General features: G+C 45.3%; 1 protein-coding gene across 1 annotated transcript in view; it reads left to right on the top strand.

Annotated features, from left to right (window-relative positions):
• Positions 1-22392, top strand: part of RTCA (RNA 3'-terminal phosphate cyclase) — a 41319-nt gene that overhangs the window by 11361 nt on the left and 7566 nt on the right. The window contains exons 2-8 of the mRNA XM_061633828.1: positions 2278-2378; positions 6692-6835; positions 7083-7206; positions 8464-8522; positions 12208-12349; positions 14784-14908; positions 16794-16852. Coding sequence (XP_061489812.1) covers positions 2278-2378; positions 6692-6835; positions 7083-7206; positions 8464-8522; positions 12208-12349; positions 14784-14908; positions 16794-16852 — 754 coding nt within the window. The remainder of the gene's footprint in view (positions 1-2277; positions 2379-6691; positions 6836-7082; positions 7207-8463; positions 8523-12207; positions 12350-14783; positions 14909-16793; positions 16853-22392) is intronic.

Genomic DNA, 22392 nt, shown 5'->3' on the forward strand with positions numbered 1-22392 from the left:
CAGAAGCTAAAGAATATTGTTGGTGTAAACTTTCCAATCACCTTTCCCTCCTTCGTGTGCAGAGACCCAGAATTCTACATCTTTTATAATATGGTTCCAGCAAAGGACATGTGCACAGCCTAGAATAGCTTTCTCAATAGCATGCACAATGGCTGCTTCTCTGTCTGTGACTATCACAGTGGAATCATTGTTGATCTTGGGCACGCGTTTTCCTATAAATCAAAAAAACCACTCATGCACATTTGTTGTGCGCTTATCATGGATCAGTATGGCCAAAGGGATTGCTAGGCTCTGCTCAAAGGAAACACACTGGAAAATTAAAGGTGACACATAGAAGTCTCCAAGCTGAAAAGTTGTGTCATAAGACAAAAGTGTGTTTGGCTTCAACAGTATCACCTCTTCAAATATGCTAATAATTTCTGGAAGTGCCAAAATTACAGACACTTCAGGGACAAGAGTGAATTCACATACAAATCCTTCCAGAGCATAGTGAAGCTCATACACACCATATAAATCATCATGGTTGATTCTGTTTTTCTGTTTCTCATACTTCACTTTATTTTTTATTTGTTGTGTATCTTTAGACAGCATTACTTTCATATGTTCAGCTGAAACTATTGTTGTTGCTATTTTATGCTGGTAAACTTTGCACGAGCCAAAGTGTTTCTGCCCCATAGCTTCTGACAATACAGAAGGCATGGTACTTACATGACATCTCATGGGATATTTTTTCATATTTCCATGAGGCACAGATGGTTCAGGTCTCTCATCCTGTCCAAGGTAATGGACAATTACTCTGCCTACACTTCCTCGCTGGGAAGTTGCCATTCCGGGCTGTTTCATTCCGTTCTTGAGGTTATTTTGGTTGTTAAAGGGTTAATAAAAATCCTATCAGAATGGTTTTTGTTCCTAAATGTTGTTCCCAAGTGTCTCTAACACATCCCTGTGTTTTTGGCATCAATTTCTTTTATTAAGGTCCTGTTCCGTTCCGTTCTGGCTTTTACACCGTCCCCTCAGGGTGGTCCCAGGTAACTCACCACCCCATCCCTCTCGATTTGGTTCCCCAGTGGGAATATTGACCTTGTTTTGTCCTTTTCCCCAGTTGATAAGTTAGACTGCAGACCCATGCACACTTTCCTAGGGGAAAGCCCCACTGAGTTCAGAGTAGACATGTATAGGATTGCACTGCTGGCGGCCTACATTGCAGAAGTGATGTGAGGGTACATTTGTGATGACAATTGAAAAATACTTTAAAAGCAAACTACAGCTGCAGTCATAGGAATATAGGAAGCTGCCTTATACAGTACTAGGTCAGATCATTGGTCTATCTGGGTCAGTACTATTGACACTGACTGGCAGCACCTCTCCAGCATTTTGGGAAGGGTTCTTCCAAAGCCCTGCCTTGAGACACTAGGAATTGAACCTGGAAACTTTGGCATACAAAGCAGGTGCTCTACCGCTGAGCAATAGCCTTTCCCCAAAGTCCCCTACCTGCTCACCTGGGTATCTTGTGAGGCTTGTTTCCCAGTTAAGATGTAGGCAAATAGGCTGGATAAGTGCAATAGCAGTACTTCATTTCTGGAAAGAGGTACAATCTGCCTGAAAATGTTATCTGTCCTGGAACTGTTGCTTCTTAAAAGTTGTGTAACAGTTGTTATTCAGTCATTAGAGAGAGGGAGAGAGATCGTTGGCACGGGATTTTTATTAGCTTTGGTATTAAAATGTATGACAAGGCTATTCCTGGCCCAAATTAAGTCTGCATGACAGTCCCTCTTGTCAGGGCCGGATTAAGCTGAGGAGGGCCCCTAGGCTGATTGGTGTTTGGGGCCCCCATCCCCACGCTTCACCTACCTTTCCGTTGTTTTTTGCGGTGCGCGCAGGTTTACCATCAATCAAGAGGGTGGCACAGGTTTCCCTAAGGGGCTGAAGCCTCTGCCGCCATCTTTGTCAATGGCAGCAACACGCGCGTGTAGCACACATGCGTGCCATCAGCCAAGATGGTGGCAGAGGCTTCAGCCCCTTAAGGAAACCTCAGCTGCCATCTTTATTGATGGCAAATCTGTGCGCTGCAAAAAACAACAGAAAGGTAGGTAAAGCGGGGGGATTGCAGAGGGCCCCCTGTAGCTCCAGGGGCCCTCGGGCCAGTGCTCCACGGGCCCCCAAGAGCTCCGGGCCCCTAGGCTTCAGCCTACTAAGCCTAATGGATAATCCGGCCCTGCCTCTTGTCTCCAGCATGGCCCAACACTCTCAGCCATTGATTATCTGTTTCCTTTTCAGGGTGGCCAGATCCTACGTGTTTCCACAGCTCTGAGCTGCCTCTTCAGTACACCTTTGCATGTAAAAAATATCCGAGCTGGCAGGAGTCAGCCCGGCCTTAGGTAAGTCCTGGGGAATTGTAGCTGAAGCTGTTGTTGACCTGGTGGACCAGATCCGTTATCTGTCCTTTCCCCCCCCCCATGGCCCAACTTTGACAGGTGGGGGGGCAATTCACCTGCCAATCACCTGACATCATTATGTCCAGTCAGGGACATATTGCTTCAAACTGCAGGGTGGGAGTGTCACATGACTGTACACTCATCCATTAAAAAAAATGGCATGGAAAACAAAGTCATGTGGGTAGATATCCTGTGACCCTCCAGATATTGCTCGACCACAGCTTCCATCATCCCATGGCTATGCTGGCCGTGCAAATAGGCATTTGAGTCCAACAAGGGCCACAGGTTCCCCATCCCTGTTCTAGTGTAAGATTATCCCTGGCATGCTAGTTTTCTGTGTGGTGGTGTAGCTGTTGGTGAGCGTTCAGCCATGGGAGCCTCCGCCTGTAGGTGGAAACCCTGCAGTCCCTACATAGGTTTAGCATCTCAGCAAATGCTATCAATGATACAGCATCAGTGGCGATAGGCCTTTTGTGCTTGGGGTCCATTTATAACACAGCAGATGTAGTGTAGCATTGCAAATAAATCCACCCAGCTGTCCTTCCTTTCTCTTCAGGGCAGAGTTTCAAATAATTCTACAGTTGTTAACTAGCCTATTAAAATGTTGCTTGCTTGCCTGCCCATCTTACACTTTGCCCAGTAATTTATGGGGCAACTGTGGCTGAAGAATGAACTATAGAATGGTAGGTGTTCTTTGAATGCTTGCTCTGATACCAAAGCCCTCTTCAGGCATTTTGAAGTGGAGACAGTAAATGGGGGAGGGGGGAGGCAGCAGGGAAACGTGCACTAGCTCTCTCCCACCCCCAGCTTGATAGTTTTATTGCTTTCCGACTTGTGGAAGGTGGCTCTCTGCAGTGGGAAGCCTTCTGTATCTGCGGAGACTCCCTACACATTTTAGAACTTTGGAAAGTTGAGATTGTCTCCTCCCACAAGTTGGAAGGTGATGGAGGAGAAGGAGCAGAGCTAGCAGACTCATCTCCACGGCCCACTCCTCACATGCTTATTATTGCTACTTTGGAATGCCTCAAGAGCACTTGGGTGTATATGTCGATTAGCTGAAGGATCTAATCTAGACCAGAGATGAGGAACCTGTGTCCTTCCATATGTTGTTGGACTCCAACTCCCATCAGCCCCAGTCAGTATGGTTAATGGCCAGCGATGATGGGAACTATAGCCCATCAACATCTAGAGGGCCACAGGTCTGTGATATAGACCTATGTGGCAGTAGAGAAAGATATTTCTTCCTCTGAGATGGATGGACTGGGCAGTAAAAAACCATAATGACGAGCATCTGCAGTTAATTTGCTGTCCACCAATGTACAGTCTATTTTCAGTGGGAGTCTTGCCCTTACAAATACAAGGAGGCATTGGCTGCAGTCTAAACACAGATCAGAATCTCGTGGGAGACAAGGGAAGGTTAGGGGATTTGGACCTGGTGCTCAGTGGGGTACAATTGCCCCTGAAAGACCAGGTCCGCAGCCTCAGGATCATTCTTGACTCCCAACTGTCCATGGAAGCTCAGGTCTCTGCTGTGAGCCGGGCAGCACTGTATCAACTCCATCTGATATGGAGGCTGCGCCCCTACCTTCCCAATCATCGGCTCCCATCGGTGGTACATGCCCTGGTCTCCTCTCGCCTAGACTACTGTAATGTGCTCTACATGGGGCTACCCTTGAAAACGGTACGGGAGCTGCAACTGGTACAGAATGTGGTGGCACGCCTGATTAAAGGCAGCCGCCGCCAAGATCACATAACTCCAGTGCTAAAAGAGTTGCACTGGTTACCAGTTGCTTGCCGTGCCCAATTCAAGGTGTTTATTTATTTTATTTATTTATTTTATTTGTTTCATTTATAGACCGCCCATAGCGAGTGGCTCTCTGGGCAGTGTACAAAAAGGTTAAAATACAAAATATCAACAATAAAATCAGACAACAAACAATAAACACAAGCAGCAACTAAAGAAAAAAAGAAAAAAGAAAAAATTTAAATTATAACATAAACACTTAAAATGCCTGGGAGCATAGCCAGGTCTTAACCTGGCGCCGAAAAGATAGAAGCGTAGGCGCCAGGCGTACTTCTTCGGGGAGGCTGTTCCACAGTTCGGGGGCCACTACAGAAAAGGCCCTAGATCGAGTAACTGTCCTCCGGGCTTCTCGATGGGTTGGTACCCGGAGGAGGGCCTTAGATGCTGAGCGAAGTGACCGGGTAGGTTCATAGCGGGAGAGGCGTTCCACAAGATATTGCGGTCCCACGCTGCGTAAGGCTTTATAGGTCAAAACCAGCACCTTGAATCTGGCTCGGAAACAAATAGGTAGCCAGTGCAAACGGGCCAGAACAGATGTTATATGTGCTGACCGGCTGGTCCTCGTCAGCAGTCTGGCTGCTGCGTTTTGCACTAGCTGAAGTTTCTGAACTGTCTTCAAGGGCAGCCCTACGTAGAGCGCATTACAGTAATCCAGCCTAGAAGTTACCAGAGCATGAACAACTGAGGCGAGGTCATCCCTGTCCAGATAGGGGCGTAGCTGGGCTACCAACCGAAGGTGGTAGAACGCATTCCTTGCCACCGAGGCCACTTGCGCCTCAAGAGACAAGGAAGGATCGAAAAGAACTCCCAGACTACGAACCTGTTCCTTCAAGGGGAGTGTGACCCCATCTAGAACAGGGTGAACATCCACCATCTGGGCAGGGGAGGCACTCGCCAACAGTGTCTCAGTCTTGCCTGGATTGAGTTTCAGTTTATTAGCTCTCATCCAGTCCATTATCGCGGTCAGGCAATGATTCAGCACATCCACAGACTCACCTGTAGAAGATGAAAAGGAGAAATAGAGCTGCGTGTCATCAGCGTACTGGTGGCAACGCACTCCAAAACTCCTGATGACGGCACCCAGAGGCTGCATGTAGATGTTAAAAAGCATGGGGGACAAAACCGACCCCTGAGGGACTCCACAATGGAGAGTCCAAGGTGTCGAGCAATGTTCCCCAAGTACTACCTTCTGGCGACGATCCGCCAAGTAGGAGCGGAACCACTGCCAAGCAGTGCCTCCAACTCCCAACTCCGCGAGCCTCCCCAGAAGGATACCATGGTCGATGGTATCAAACGCCGCTGAGAGATCAAGGAGAATCAACAGAGTCACACTCCCTCTGTCTCTCTCCCGACAGAGGTCATCGTACAGGGCGACCAAGGCTGTTTCAGTGCCAAAACCAGGCCTAAAACCGGATTGAAACGGATCCAGATAATCGGTCTCATCCAAGAGCACCTGGAGCTGTGTTGGTTTTGACCTTTAAATCCCTATACGGTCTCGGCCCAGTCTGTCTGAAGGAACAAATCCAGCATCATCAGCTATGCCGCCCAACAAGATCAGCCTCTAAAGACCTCTCTGTCCCATCAGTCAAAACAGCCAGACTGGTGAGGACTAGAGAGAGGACTTTTTCAATTGTGGCCCCCACCTTGTGGAACTCCCTCCCAAATGATCTCTGCCATGCCCCCTCTGTAATGAGTTTCCGCCGGGCCGTGAAGACCTGGCTCTTCAGGCAGGCTTTTGGGGTGGGCTAGATTTTATCGTCATTGTTTTCAGATTTTAATGTTTATTATATTTGTATGCCTATTTTGTACGTCGCCCAGAGTGGCTGGATAGCCAGCCAGATGGGCGACTAAGAAATTCAATAAATAAATAAATAAATGAGAGTGGCAAGCTCTGCCATGGCTACAAAAGTGCCATGCCACTTACTCCTCGGGGCGGAAGGAGTGATGGGGTGTTACTACGTAGCGGTTTCCCCAAGCCCTGTTGGCCTGCAACCCACGGATGAATGGCAGTACTACAGCTTCAGAACAGGCTAATGGCAGTATTACAGCTCCTCTTCCCAGCCTTGGCTAGAAGAGAAAGCTCCAGTAATACCCCAGCATGTTTTGTCCTGCAGAATGGCTGGAACGTAGGAGGTTGCCTTGAACTGAATCAGATCATTGGTCCATCTAGTTCAGTATTGTCTGAACTGGCTGTCACGGCAAACTCTCTCTACATTTGGGATAGCACTGCATCCCTCTTTCCCTAGGGGGGAAAGAGTAATCTAGCCTGGAAAGACAATTGTGGCAGTTACCTCTCATTTGTCACTCACCCTGAGCTAGCAGGTGAGTGGCTGATTGGACCTCTAATGTACTGAGGAGTCACTTCTGGGCATGCAAAAGGCTAATGTCCTTTGTTATGTGAGCACATACACAGGCTTTGCTTACATTCTAATTCAGTTCTCTTGTCTTGAAGGCCACAGCACCTGTCAGGACTGGAAATGGTTCGCAGCTTGTGTGATGGGCAGATGGAAGGTGGAGAAATCGGATCAACAGAAATCACTTTCACACCTGGGAAGATCAAGGGTGGAACCCACGTAGCAGACACCAAAACAGCAGGGTATATTTCTGTGACTTTGTTGCAAATGATGTAGCAACGATCATTTGAGTGGGCGTGTGTTTCAAAGCATAACCCTTTTCCAAGGGGCATCTCTGTCCTGTGTGGCTTGGTCGATCTGTGAGATTTGGAATTCAAATCCCATCTCCACTGTGGATGTACTGTACTGTGAGTGTTAAGCCAGCTGCTATCAGCTTCAGTTCCTCCATAATAATAAATGTGTTCTGTCTATGTCTCCTTCCCTTTGTAGGAGTGTGTGCCTGCTGATGCAAGTAGCAATGCCATGTGTGCTCTTTGCGGCCTCTCCTTCAGAACTCCATTTAAAAGGTGGCACCAATGCAGAGATGGCCCCCCAGATTGACTATACCCTGATGGTAAGTTGACCCTTCAGTCTTGTGGTCAAAGTCATCCTTTGCTTCAGTGTTTAACAAGAAAGTTAAATCTGAACTAGGCTGCTGTGAAATGGTTAACTGAACCAAAATTACAGGAAGTGGAGATAGGGCAAATAAACCCACAAAAGTTTCCTGTCCTCAGTCAGTTCTACTCATCTGCCTGGTTCAATACTATGGCGCACTGTTGGCCAGAAAGAAGAGAAAAAAGAATCCATTTTCAATAGTTTCCCTACCACTACACCTTCAGTGAGTACGACTTGATGCTGCAGCAGTGCTAAAGCTAAGGAGGTGAGGATCTGATTAGTCTTTTGGCCAGGAAACATCTGGTAGTCCTGAGTAAAAGCAGATAATAACAATAATAAATGCTTCCCTATCTGTTCACTTGAAAATAAGTATTTCACTACAGGTGACCAGATGAATGGTTGTTAATCAGCCTGTATGTGCTTCTTGAAACCATTCATTCATGTGCTATAAATTTTTACCTGTTGAAACAAAGAGGATTGTATGGGTAACTGAGCACATCTGACTTCAGAATTGTGGTTCCTTCGTGCACCATACATCTTCATTGCAGTTCATGTTTCATTGTTCTTGAAAGATGAATGGTATGTTTCAAAACAAGGCAACTTCAAACCATAGGCTTTGAAGTTGGGTTGTTTAACTTAACTGGAGTTTGTTTGAAACCAAGATATTAGGTTCATACATAACAACAAATCAGGATTTGTGAAAGCTAAAAGCAAATGCTGCCCATTGGCTCAGTTCAAACATAATGTCAAACATAATGTCAAACCATAGTTTATCACTATGAGAATGAACAGTGGTGAGCAGTGGTCACACAGTCCCTCCTCCCTTTCTGTCATGCGCAAGAGGAGGAGGCTAGAAGCTTTTGTTTCTAGTTTTGCAGCAAACCATAGTTTGTTTTGTCCAAATGCGAGAAACTATGATCTGCATAAACTTTATTGCCCACAATAAAACTCAGGGTTTGAGGGCAAACTATTATTTGTGGAAATCATAGATTTTGTGCATTTGGACAAATTAGAAATGGCTGCTTTTATTTGTCTCCCCACCCCCATGCACCCCCATCTGCAAAGGAAGGGGAGGAAAGGCTGCATCAGTCCAGTGCTCTGAATTAAGCCACTGTCTTACAGAAAGATGGTTTTCCTCTGGCAGAGTGATAGAAAGGCATATTTTACTCACTAAAGAATGTATCTGTGTTTTTCAGCAAATGTATTTACTCTCCAGGTCTTCAAACCAGTTGTTGAGAAGTTCAGTTTGACATTGGATTGCGATATAAAAAGGAGGTAAGTCAAAACATTGCATGGGCCATGTATCCTCTCTAGGCAATGGAACTGGAGGTAGTGAGTTTCCATGTCCAGTTGCTTTCCTGCATTTACAATATTGGGGCAGGAGACAAAATGACAATGTGGGGGAGAGAATCCTTTACAATGGGGTCTGATGCAGAGGTAACATTAAATGATTGTTATGTGCATGAGCCTCAGGCCCCCCCTGCTCTTGTGCCCATGAGGAGGAGATTGAAAGCTTTTGCTTCCATTTTTAAATAACTGCAGTTTAACATTGCATTTGAACCTTTAACTGTAGTCAAATCTTAACTGTAGCTTAAGCAAATAAGCCATCCATAAACTGGCTTGGATTTGGCTTGCTTGCCAAAACAAAGTTAAGACTAACCACAGTTTGCCTGGATTTGAACATTATGCTAAACTGCAGTTAAAAATGGAACCAAAAGTTTCCAATCTTTTGCAACCACACTGGAGGAGAAGCATGCTAATTGTTGGCTTAAATTAAATTAGTTGGTTGTAAATGTCTTTGAGAAGCTGTGCAGTTTTGTGGTCTAAAGTGGGGGAAAGGAACCCAGTTTGGTAAAGTGTCTGTGTTTGGTCATCTGGGCTGCATTCAGACAGCAGTTTATTTCGTTTTTCTGATGTTTCCTTACCTGATAATTTCTGCATTTTATTTGATCTTTCACACAACGTAAAAGCTACTTCTGGAAATCTAGCAGAATATAGTGGAAGTTTAGTGCTCATTCCTGTGTTAATTGCTTCCAGAAAAAAACCCGTTTGCAACCCAATTAATGCAGAAAATTGCAGGAGTAAAGTGACCAAATTTGGGGTGGTATACCGGCATACAGTTCTTTCCTGCCTTTTTCATGGAGGAATCACGGGGAGTGTGCATGTGCAGAACGGGTGGGGGAGTAGCAACATGTGCAATGATGTTCATTGTTGTGTCACACCATACCCACTGATGTGAATGAAATTTAGTGTGAAATAGCAGTATATTGGTCAAACAGCCACAGTTCCACAGTGCAACAGATACTGCAGTGTGAAAGGAACATTAGAAATTGGGACAAAAGCGCTACCCATTATAATCAGTAAAACAAATGCAGTAAACACCGCGTCTGAATGCAGCCCTGGAAAAGATGATTATTTGTATCCCACTCTTCAGCCCAAAGGCTCTTAGAGCAGATAACAGAATAAAAACAATTTAAACAACAGATAACATGATGAAATCTGCAGAACAGCAAAATAAAATAAATAATGGTTAGAGTAACGCCAGGTGAAAATCACAAACCTAAAACAGAAAATCTAAGAGGCCTTGTCAAATAAAAAGGGTTTTACCTAGTGCTGAAAAAAGGTTAGCATCCCTTGCCTGGGGATGCTACCATCTAGAGATGGGATGCTACCATGAGGGTTACCGCCTGCCTTACTGCTGAAAGCAAGGAAGCCTCTCAAAAATATCCTTAGTAAAACATCTGGAAAGGACTGGGTGTCCTAAGTTTTGTGGGTCAACCAGGCAAGTGGTTATTTACAAGCCTGATTCTTACTGTTTTCATAGGCAAGTGACTGAGAAATACCAAAAATAAATAATACTTAGGGAAGCCTGACAACACCAAAGCCAATTTAAGGGCTTCTTGTGTTGGTCTTGTGGCACCATTGCCATAGTGCTGCAGGCAGACCGTCTGACTTAGATTTCCTCAATGCATATTATGAGGCAAAGGCTACATAAGTGCACTTTCCTTGTTGATCATAGGATACATAGAACATCCACATTAGCAAGCAAAACATTTGTGGACATTTTAATAGACAATCCTTAAATCAGCATTGCCCTTGTGTGTGTGCGTATTTTACTCTCTAATTTTTGCTGAAGCTTTTAACGAAATATAATTGTGCTGTTTATTAGACAGATACTGTTCTATTGTTGAATTTCGTTATCCAAGACCGAAATCCTATGCATGCTTACCTGGGTGTAACACAGTGAACACAATGGAGTTAAACCCTCATTTTGGGGAAGGGCCATTGTTCAGTGGCAGTGCATTTGCTTTGCATGCAGAACCGTTCCAGGTTCAATCCATAGCATCCCTAGGTAGGGCAGGGAATGTCCCTGTTGGAAGTCCTGGAAAACCACTGCCAGTCAGAGTAGACAACACTGACGTAGATGGACCAATGGTCTGACTTGGTATAAGGCAGCTTTCTATGTTCCTACTTACTTCAGAGTAAGTGTGTGTAGGATTGCATTGTTAATGGCTTTGTACTGTATTCTTGCATTGTTTTAATCTGGTATAGCATTTCAGAGGTTGCTTGATCAAAAAGTCAGATATGCATTTTTACAGTAAATGTATATCGTGTTGAATTAATTCTCAGCTGTAGAGAATGTTGAGGAAAATCTATGCTGGATCAAACCAAGGGTCCACCAAGTTAGCACTATAGTGTTGGTCAACCAGTTGATAAACGTTATGGCCCTCAATTTAGACAGCTTTAGTAGATTAGACAAATTCATGGAGGATAAGACTCTCAATAGCTACTAGACATGACGGCTTATGTACTACCTCAGCATGCCTCTGAATACCAGTCACTGAGGAACAACAATGGGCGAGTGTTATTGGGCTCATGTGCTGATGGTGAGCTTCCCATAGGGACCATCTGGATGGCCGCTGTGGAAAACAGGAGGCTGGACTAGGTAGGCCTTTGGTTTAATGCAGCAGGGCTGTTATGTTCTTGAGATGGAGGTAACCATTGTGTGCAGAAGCAACAGCAAGGTACAGGAGTATCGTTCATCAGGAAAGGTATTGAAAATAAAACTACTGATACCATTCTGCCATTATATAGATCTGTGGTGTGGCCGCATTTGGAATATTGTGTACAGTTCTGGCCGCCTTACCTCAGAAATGATATTGTAGAGCTGGAAAAGATTCAGAACAGGGCAGCCAAAATGATCAAGGGGATGGAGCGATTCCCCTGTGTGGAGAAAGGCTGCAGCATTTGGGGCTTTTTAGTTTAGAGAAAAGGCAAGTAAGAGGCAACATGATAGAAGTGTATAAAATTCTGCATGGCATGGAGAAAGTGGACAGAGAAAAGTTTTTCTCCCTCTCTCATAACACTAGAACTCGTGGACATCCAATGAAGCTGAATGTTGGAAGATTCAGGACAGACAAAAGAAAGTACTTCTTCACACAACACATAGCTAAAGTAGGGAATTTGCTCCCACGAGAGACAGTGATGGCCACCACCTTGGACGGGTTTAAAAGAGGATTAGACAAATTCATGGAGGAAAAGGCTATCATGCTCTGCCGCCATAGGCGGGTGAAGTATGCTTCCAAATACCAGTTGCTGGAAACCGCAGAAGGGAAGAGTGCTCTTTGCACTCAGGTCCTGCTTTCAGGTTTCCCCTGGGCAACTGGTTGGCCACTGTGAGAACAGGATGCTGGTCTTGATGGGCCACTTATACCACTTGCATAATACCAGTGAGCATTCTGGATAATGTAGGGTTTATCACTGATTGAAGGAAGAGCTGCTTTAAACCTTGTGCGTTAAAAACGTATTTGTTCTATTTAAAATATTTATATCTTGCCTTTCTGCCTGACAACAGGCTCCCAAGTGTTGCCTGGCTTCTGGAAAGCATGTGAGTTGCCATGCCAGGAACTGATCTCTTTTACTGGAAACGTAAGCTGGCCCCATTACTCTGTCTTTACAGGGGTTACTATCCCAAGGGCGGTGGCGAAGTGATAGTCCGAATGTCGCCCGTTAAACAGTTAAGCCCAATCAACTTAACTGACCGTGGCACTGTGACCAAGATACATGGGAGAGCGTTTGTAGCTGGAGCTTTGCCAGTCAAAGTGAGTGTCTCCTAATATTCGTAGGACATGGGGAAATGCACATGCTGCCCTGTGCAATGTGAATAAGTACTATGTCATGAAATTCATTCTTATTACCATATTAGTGAATTGAGAAATACGCACACATACATATTAGTACTTGTGCACGCATGTACGCACATAATCAAACACATGGTTTGTGATATATAACCATAAGGATAAATTAAGGGGAAGGACCATAGCTCAGTGGTAGAGCATATGCTTTGCATGAGAAAGGTCCCGAGTGCCATCCCTGGCATCTCCAATCATCATTTATTACGGTCAATGACCAGCACTATAAAATGTAAAAACAGTAAAACAATAAAACATATCGGTATTATACAGAGGAGGAAACAATTAAAAAAAGGAGCAGGTAGCTAGTGATGGGAAAGACCTCTGCAGGAGACCCTGGGGAGCTGCTGCCAGTCAGAGTGGGTAATACTGGCTAGGTAGACAGCCTGACTTTGTGTAAAGTAACTTCTGTGTCTCCTTTTTGTACAAGGGAATAATGCCCATGTCTAAATATATGGGTAAACAATGCACAGGTAGCCAATGTGGTGCTGTTGTTGGTGGGCCACAACTCATATCAGCCCCAGACAGCATGGCCAATGGTCGGGAATGATGGGAGTTGAGTCCAACAACATCTAGAGGACACTTCATTGGCTCCCCCTGACCTAATGTATAGAGACTGACTTGCCCAGGGCTGAGTTGGCACTCAGTTCTGGGATGTAGTTTTAGTGCCAGAGCCCAACATCTCTAATATTGAAAGAGAGCTAGGGAAACTTAATGGATAAGTGGGGACTGTGAGTCAGAAATCCTCAGTTCAATTCTCGCCTAGGTCAGAGAGTTATTTGGTAGTCTTAGAAAAAGCCACTGCCTTTTCTGCCTCTGCCTTCCATCTGCAGAATGAGATTAATACAGCGGGCCTAACCTACAGGGTTGTGTTAAGGTAGAATAAGATGAAGTGCTTCAAGTCCTCTGAAGCATTGTAGAAATACTGTTTTAATACAAGAAATACTATTATAACGCACTCGCTCAGTTTGGCTATTCAAACCCTGGCTTAATAAACCGGGATGTGCATGAAATCCATGCACCTGCTCCATCCCTCCTTTCTTTGCAAGAACAAGAAAAGAAGCCAGAAAGCCACAATAAACCATGGCTTCCAATTATGTCCGAATGGCTTCTAAACAAGTCAGGATATGTAGCCTTGTTTTAAAATTGTGAGTATCCACGTTGGACTTCTGCATCACATAAAATTGTATGGAAGTCTTGAGTGAAATATAGAATGATGCCATTTTACACTTTGCCATGATTTAGGGTGAGGATGGCCACACTCATGTGTTAGATTTGGCCTTCAGAGCAGTTTTGTCTGGCCCTCACAGTGTCTCCTAAATTTTAATTGAGGTGTTGAAAGCCAAAAACTTGGCTAATACTTTCACCTGTAAGGAAAAGAAGCAATGAATTCATTTGTTTGTATTGCTAATTTGTGTGCCTTCTGGCAAAGCAGAGGGCCATTGCCACTTTTGATCTTGAAGGGGCTACTCAGGGAGAAAGATTGGCCGCATCTGCACTATGCATTTGAAGCAATATCACACCACTTTTAAACAGTAATGGTGTCCCCCAAAGAATCCTGGGAACTGTACTTTGTTAAGGGCTCTGAGAGTTGTTAGGAGCCCTGTATTTCTGTCACAGAGCTAAAATTCTCAGAGTTCCCTGGGAAGAGGGATTGATTGTTAAACCACTAAGGGAATTATAGCTCTGTGAGGGGAATAGGGGCCTCCTACTCAGCACCTTTAACAAACTACAATTCCCAGGATCCTTAGGGGAAGCCACAACTGGTTAAAGTGAGGTGATACTGCTTTTCTCCCTCTCTCATAACACTTGAACTCATGGGCATCCAGTGAAGCTGAATGTCGGAAGATTCAGGACAGACAAAAGAAAGTACTTCTTCACATAACGCATAAATGTATAGTGCAGGGTGGGCATTCAGTCCTCAGTCCCCAGTTGATGACCTCATTTCATCCAAGCATGTTCTGTACCTGAAGAGCCCTTTTTGCTAGATTACTGTAAAGTCTGACCTTCCACAAAGGCCCAGGATAGTTTTCGGCACCAAATCTGGAGAATAAATATTTGTTAAGAATCCAGAAGTTAATCACACCTGTCTTGAAGCTCGTCTTTTTTGAGTTAATTTATAATAGTTGCACGGGGAGATATAGACAAGCATTTACCAAGTGGTACGCCAGGTACCTGTGTATCATCCTGCCAAATAGTAAGGAGAATTCTATCACTCACTCAGATGTTTTATATAATTGTTGTTTTGTCTCCATCCTGCTTTTGTGTAGGATCTTCAGTATGTGATAGAAAGCTGTTGTATATATCAAGGTTCCAGTGTAACCATTTGATCTTGTCGTGCTAGTTAGCCAAAGACATGGCATCGGCAGCAGTGAGGTGCATCAGAAAGGAGATTCGGGATCTTTATGTCAACATCCAGCCTGTTCGAGAACCTGATAATGAGGCCTTTGGAACTGGAAGTGGAATAATGTGAGTGGGTTCAAATTGGTTAATGTTTCCAGTCGAGCAATTAAGCCAGAGTATTTGGTTTTAAGGCAGATAATTCCAAGTGACGTTCATGGAATTAAACTAGAATACATGGATTTAAACAAATATGTATGACCTGTGAGACAGGCTGCTGTTGTGGCACATTGACCTGGTTCTCACATAATGCTAAGCCAAATCTTGTGAACACATGAGCATGTCAATACTCACGGTAAAAATTCTAGCCCCTTCACTTCTCCCCTGGTTGCTTTGCAGCCACACTGTCTGAAGCTAAGCATGATTTGTCTTGCTCCAGACCAACCTTAAGCTATAGCCAAGGTTTGTTCTTGACTTACCGCTTGCAGTTTGTCTGGGAGAGACAAACCATGAGCCTGGTTCAGGCATAACACTAAGCCAAACCATGGATTAGCTCTGGGTAGCATGGCAGTAGGGTGACTGGGAGAGGAGCAAATCAGCTGTAATTTTTTTTACTATGAGTACCTGCATACACATACATTCGCACTTAAACATGGTTTGGCTTAGTGTTAACATGGGAACTGAACCACTGAGGGTTGTTGGGTGGAAAAGTGAAGTGATGTGTATACACCATTTGCTTTCTTGAAACTTTAGTTCAATTAAGTAAAAAACATGTTTCAGCTGTTGGGCTTTTTTCAAAAAGGAACGTTTTGTATGTTGATTCTTTCACCAAACCTCATTTAATCCATAGAATGCCAAGCAGAGAGGTTTATAAAGATCTAGTGTAAAAGTGATAGAAACTGATTTTTTGTTTTACAGAGATCCAAAGATCCACACACCCCAGGCTCTCTTTTTCAGAGGCAGTATCTCTTTGAATATCAGCTGCTGAAAAAAAACAAAGGGCTGTTGCCTTCATATCCTGCTTGTTGGTTTCTTAGAGGCATCTATTTTGGCCACTGTGGGAATCAGGATGCTAGACTAGAGATCTGAAGGCCTGGAAATAAAATCCCAGAAAAAATGGGGGGGGGGGATGGGGAAAAAAGTTCCCAACTCCCAAACATTTTTTCCTGTTTTTTCCCGGTCTAACAACTGGTCTGATCCAGCAAGGCTATTCTTTATAGTTTCTTTTTCTCACTGTGGTTCAGCTGTTCACTGTGATGCAACTCCAAATCATGCTCCAGGCAACATAACTTAAAAGGTGAACGTTATTTCAGATTGCATGGACAGCTTTGGTAGGAGAAGAAACTCAGAAACTCTGGCATGTCCAGAGCTCTTTGGATTCCAACACAGATTTTCAGTGTTTGCAAAAAATATTGACAGTACTGGGGTGTTAATTTTTTTTATTTTTTGATGCTGCTTGGCAAATAAAATGGGATCTAGTTTCCTATAGTTTCCTATATATATGCTTGATTATTTTAAATGTATTTTTCAGTATAAGCTTGTGCTCTATGAATATATACAATTAAACACAACCGAGTTCTACGAGTATAAAATTTTATACAAAATAATGTCTCTTCCCCCTTCCCCCATATGCGTTCATTATGTTTGCAACTATTTTGCTGCCAATGTTACTTGGCACTTGTTTAGTACGTACTCCGATAAGTGTGCCAGTTGCTATATTAGCAGAAAGTCTCTTTACGTAGCAATATTTGCACATTTTGTGACATGTGGTAACTGAACATTTATCTAAGCAGAGCTAAAGAGCACACAGTTAAGCATGCAGGAGTCGATTGAAATCCCTAGGCTGATGAGCTCTTAACTCTTCAAAGGCCAGTGGCATTTGACTTTTAATAGTTGATTTTGCCTCAAAGTGACTGTCAGGCTTTACCCTGCATCTGTCCTGTTATCAAAGTCTACCAAAAGGTGTTTTCTGTACAAAACTGTTTAAACTTGTTTCCTCCCCCCTTCTATTTAGAATTGTTGCAGAGACTTCCACAGGCTGTTTGTTAGCAGGATCATCGCTTGGTAAAAGAGGTGAGGGTTTTGGCAGTCAGATTTTGCTTGATGCTTTCCAAGAAAAGCTGATTTGGCAATGACATGCTTAACTATAGTTTTTATATTATCCATGTTACAGGCAGTTATGATTTAATGCTTACAGTCAATAAAATGACATACTAGAGTTGGGGGTGGCTGACCTTTTTTTGGCCTACGGGCCAGATTGATGGCCTGTCACCTTTCCGAGGATCACATGCCAGTGGTGAGTGTGGCCAGTGCATGCCCCCCTGACACTCTCTCCCCTTAACTCACACACTTGTTAGATATGCAGTCTCACATACATGCAGTCAAACACTCATACAGACACTCTTGCACATCAGAACACATGCAGAGAGGTGCACACACACACAATCAGCATATCCAGACCTCCCCTCTCCAGTGTGGGGGTGGAAGTTGCTGGAAATGCTGCATTTTACTTTGTATAGATTATCCCCCTCCTTGCTGGTTGCAGAGATAATTCCTTTTTAAATAAACTTGTATTTTTATTGGCAGGAACAGATTACTGTGTGACTTACCGGGTTGCTAAATATGTTAAACTAACCCTAAAGAAGGGGGGGAATGGCTATTCCCTATGGTGATAATATATGTTCCTAGAGCCATTTTAATTAATTTATTAAATTTAAATAATTAATCACTGTACTATTTTAGTATGGCTATATAACAGGTTTGTCTTATTCTTTTTTTAATCTCTGTTTTTAATCACTCTTTTTATGTACATGCAAAAAGCTTGTTGCACAACAATCTGCAAATACTTTGTGGAGATCAAAATAAAACACAACTTTTCCACCCAGTCCCACTCCAGGCCTGGGATGGAGTAAGGGGTAGGGAGGAAACACTGCCTTTTACTCTAAAAGAAGGATCTTTTATCTCCAATCTCACTGTTAAGCAACAATAGATAAGCCCCCTGTTCTGTATTATATGTCATGTTTGTATTGTTTAAAGCCCAAGTTTGATGTGGGCTCTAAACAGTGGGGCTTAGATTGCTTTCAGAGGGCTCCTAGTCAGGTTTGTGAAGGATATGTCTGCCAATAGCTGTTAACCATGATAAATAAATGGAACCTGGGCTCTTGTTGTGCCTTGTTGAACTAGGATGCTGGACTAGATGGAGCCTTAGCAGGTGGGCTCTTCTCACATTCTTGCCCTCTTGGCTTGAGGCGTGGGGGCCCTTGGCACACATAATGGTTGTATGTGGATATCTGGTGGGAATGGAGCTGGGACAGGAACGCCTGGCAGGCATTGCGTATGGATCCCACTTTCCTGTTGTGTCTGGGTAATCTGTTAGGAGACAAAAAAATTCTTTTCTTTAAACCTATTTTACTGAACACTAAAGTCAGGATCATTCAGACCATGATATTCCTGATCTCTATGCATGGATGTGAAAGTTGGCCAGTGAAAAAAGTGGATAAGAGAAAAATCAGCTCATTTGAAATGTGGTGTTGGAGGAGAGCTTTGCGCATACCATGGACTGCGAAAAAGACCAATAATTGGGTGTTAGAACAAATTAAACCAGAACTATCACTAGAAGGTAAAATGCTGAAACTGAGGTTATCATACTTTGGACACATCATGAGAAGACATGATTCATTAGAAAAGATAATAATGCTGGGAAAAACAGAAGGGAGTAGAAAAAGAGGAAGGCCAAACAAAGTTAGTCTCTCCCAGCTCTGCCCACCGGGGTATCAGGTTCAGCATCATGGTAGATCTGAGGGTCGGGGAGGCGGGGTTGCTGTGGTCTATAAGAGTTCCATCTCACTCACCAAGCACCATGTCCATGCAGTTACTGGTCTGGAGTGTCTGCACCTTGTGCTGGGCCAGAGGGACAGACTGGGAATCCTTTTGGTGTACCGCCCACCTTGCTGCCCAATGGCTTCCCTAACTGAGCTGACGGAAGTGGTCTCGGAGGTATTGTTGAGATCCCCCAGACTTTTAGTACTGGGGGATGTCAACATCCATGCCGAGGCGACTTTGTCTGGGGCAGCTCAGGACTTCATGGCCGCCATGACAACCATGGGGCTGTCTCAATATGTTAGTGGCCCAACACATACATCGGGGCATACTCTTGACCTTATCTTTGCTACTGGACATGGGGATAGTAATCTGGATGTGGGGAGTTTTACATCCCTCCTGTTGTCATGGACAGATCACTGCTTGCTGAAGTTTAGACTTTCAGTGGCCTCTTCCCTCTGCAAAGGTGGGGGACCTATTAAATTGGTCCGCCCCCGGAGACTTATGAATCCTGAAGGTTTTCTGAGGGCTCTGGGGGATTTCCCGGCTGATAGGACTGGCGCTCCTGCCGAAGCCCTGGCTAATCTGCGGAATGCAGAGATGACCCCGGCTGTTGACACGATCGCTCCTGCGCGCCCTCTCCTCTGTAGAGCTCATACAGCTCCTTGGTACACGCCAGAGCTGAGAGCGATGAAACAAGATAGGAGACGCCTTGAGCGGAGATTGAGACGAACTCCCAACGAATGCAATTATGAGCTGGTTTGTGCTTCTACCAAGCTGTACGTAGGAGCGGTGAGGGTGGCGAAAAAACAACATTTCGCCGCCACTATTCAGTCATCTCTCTCCCGCCCAGCGGAGCTTTTTAGAGTGGTCCGAGGTCTACTCCGTCCAGGCCTACAGGACATTATCGGTGGCCCGCTGTAATGAGTTTGCTGAGCACTTCCAGCACAAGATCTTTTGCATTCGCCGGGACCTAGACTCCCATTTAATAGCAGTTAGTCCTAATGAGGTGTCTGGAGCACAGTCTTGTCATGTTTTGATGGATGAGTTTCAGTTGGTTCAGTTCGAGGACGTGGACAAGGTGCTTGGACAGGTACGTGCAACCACTTCGGTACTGGATCCTTGCCCCTCTTGGCTAATAAAAACTAGCAGGGATGGAACAGTTGGCTGGGCCAAGGAAGTGATTAATGCCTCTTTACGAGAGGGAGTGGTCCCTGGCTGCCTGAAAGAGGCGGCGGTAAGACCACTTCTAAAAAAACCTTCCTTGGACCCAGAGGATTTCAGCAGCTACAGACCAGTGGCAAATGTTCCATTCCTGGGCAAGATCTTGGAGCGAGTGGTTGCTGACCAGCTCCAGGTGCTATTGGATGAAACCGATTATCTAGATCCATTTCAATCGGGTTTCAGGCCTGGTTTTGGCACTGAGACGGCCTTGGTCGCCTTGTTTGATGACCTATGTCGGGAGAGAGACAGAGGGAGTCTAACTCTGTTGATACTCCTTGACCTCTCAGCGGCTTTTGATACCATCGACCATGGCATCCTTCTGGAGAGGCTTGTGGAGTTGGGAGTTGGAGGCACTGCTTGGCAGTGGTTCCGCTCCTACTTAGCGGGCCGTCTCCAGAAGATAGTGCTTGGGGAACATTGCTCGACACCATGGGTTCTCCAGTGTGGGGTCCCGCAGGGTTCAGTTTTGTCTCCCATGCTTTTTAACATCTATATGAAGCCGTTGGGTGCGGTCATCAGGAGTTTTGGAGTGCGTTGTCATCAGTATGCTGATGACACGCAGCTCTACTTCTCCTTTTCATCTTCCTCAGGTGAGGCGGTCGATGTGCTGAACCGTTGCCTGGCCACGACAATGGACTGGATGAGAGCTAACAAACTGAGACTCAATCCTGATAAGACTGAGATGCTGTTGGTGGATGGTTTCTCTGATCGGATGGTGGATATATACCCTGACCTGGATGGGGTTACACTCCCCCTAAAGGAGCAGTCTTAGACTCTTCCCTTTCACTTGAGGCTCATGTAGCCTCGGTGGCTCGGAATGCGTTCTACCAACTTCGGTTGGTAGCCCAGCTACGTCCCTATCTGAGTAAGGAAGACCTCACATCAGTGGTACATGCTCTGGTAACCTCGCGTCTGGACTACTGCAACGCACTTTACGTAGGGCTACCTTTGAAGACGGTTCGGAAGCTACAGCTAGTGCAAAATGCAGCAGCCAGACTGCTAACAAGAACTAAGCGGTCTGAGCATATAACACCTGTCTTGGCTCGCTTGCACTGGCTTCCAATATGCTTCCAGGCCAGGTTCAAAGTGTTGGTATTAACCTATAAAGCCTTATACGGCGCGGGACCACGATATCTGTCAGAACACCTCTCCCGATATGAACCGGCCCGTACACTACGGTCTACTACGAAGGCCCTCCTCCAGGTCCCGACTCGTAGGGAGGCCCGGAGGGTGGTGACAAGATCTAGGGCCTTCTCAGTGGTGGCCCCCGAATTATGGAATAGTCTCCCCGAGGAGGTGCACTTGGCGCTGACACTACCATCTTTTCGGCGCCAAGTTAAGACCTTTCTCTTCTCTGAAGCATTTTAATGTAATTTAATTTAATTTTAAATTGTTGTAATCTGATTTTGTATTGTACAGTTTTTATATATTTGTTCTATTAGTGTCGGAAGGCAGAGCTGGGGTCCCAATCCCGGGGAGCTGGATCCCGGAGAGTTGGGAGAAGAGTATTCGGATGGATGGCAGAGGGAAGGGGGAGGAACTTCCCCCCTTTGGAGCGAAGACGAAACCGAGGAACTGCCAGTGATAAGGTCGCTTAGCAACGGGGAGCCTGAGCCCTCCCTGGACATTCTCACGCCTCCCCCTCTTTCAGGCTCAGAGCAAGAGGGGAAAGAGGGAGGGCTGCTCACAGCCGAAAAGCGGGGAGGCAGTTTACTATCAGCCCCTCCCCTATCTCCCATCCTGGAATCGGAAACTTCAGAAGAGGAGGGGGTGATGCTTCCCCCCTCACCGCGCACACGCAGACAGCTGAAAAGACAGGAGAGAAGGGGGGGAAGGTGGGCAGTACCTGAGGGGCAGTTAAGGAGGAGCGAAAGATTGCGCGCCCGTTTGGCCCCTTCTTAAAGAACAGGCGGGAAGAAGTCCCTTGCTCTGTCAACTTTCTCCCAATGCCGCAGGACCTGTATCCCTGTATTGCTTCATGAGAAAACGCAGTCTTTGTTTGGACATTACCCTAATAAAACACGAATTAACTACAGCCGTTGGTCTGGTTCCTGAGTCACATCCTGGGCCTGACAGCTTGACAGAGCCACCTAAATCACCCTCAACGCTCTCTTCACTTGACTGGGACAAGATGTCAAAGGGAGCAGCGGGGGGGACGAACCCCACTTCTGAGACGGAAGAAGTGGAACTCTTGAGGACTAAGGTAGCTGATTTGCAGACGGATGTTCAAGCCCTGCTAGCAGCAGTCAAGGCGCTGAAGACGGATAATCAAACCTTGAAGGCCACGATAGACCAGATGCGAACAGCCCCTCCAGCTGCCGTAGTAAAGGTTCCCATTGGATTGCCCCCAAAATACGCGGGACAAAGTGATCAGTTGGCAACCTTCGTGGCTCAATGTCAGTTATATCTGGATGTCAGGCACACGGAATTTCCAGACGATGGGGCTAAAGTAGCTTTCGTGATTAGCCTCCTGGAGGGAGAAGCTGCAAAATGGGTGACTCCGTATCTCGTGAGAAAGGATACTGTCTTAGGAAGGTACAGAGGATTTATACAGGAGATGACCGAGATGT

The sequence above is a fragment of the Rhineura floridana genome, chromosome 6 (genome assembly GCF_030035675.1).
Source record: "Rhineura floridana isolate rRhiFlo1 chromosome 6, rRhiFlo1.hap2, whole genome shotgun sequence".
Lineage (NCBI taxonomy): Eukaryota > Metazoa > Chordata > Lepidosauria > Squamata > Rhineuridae > Rhineura > Rhineura floridana.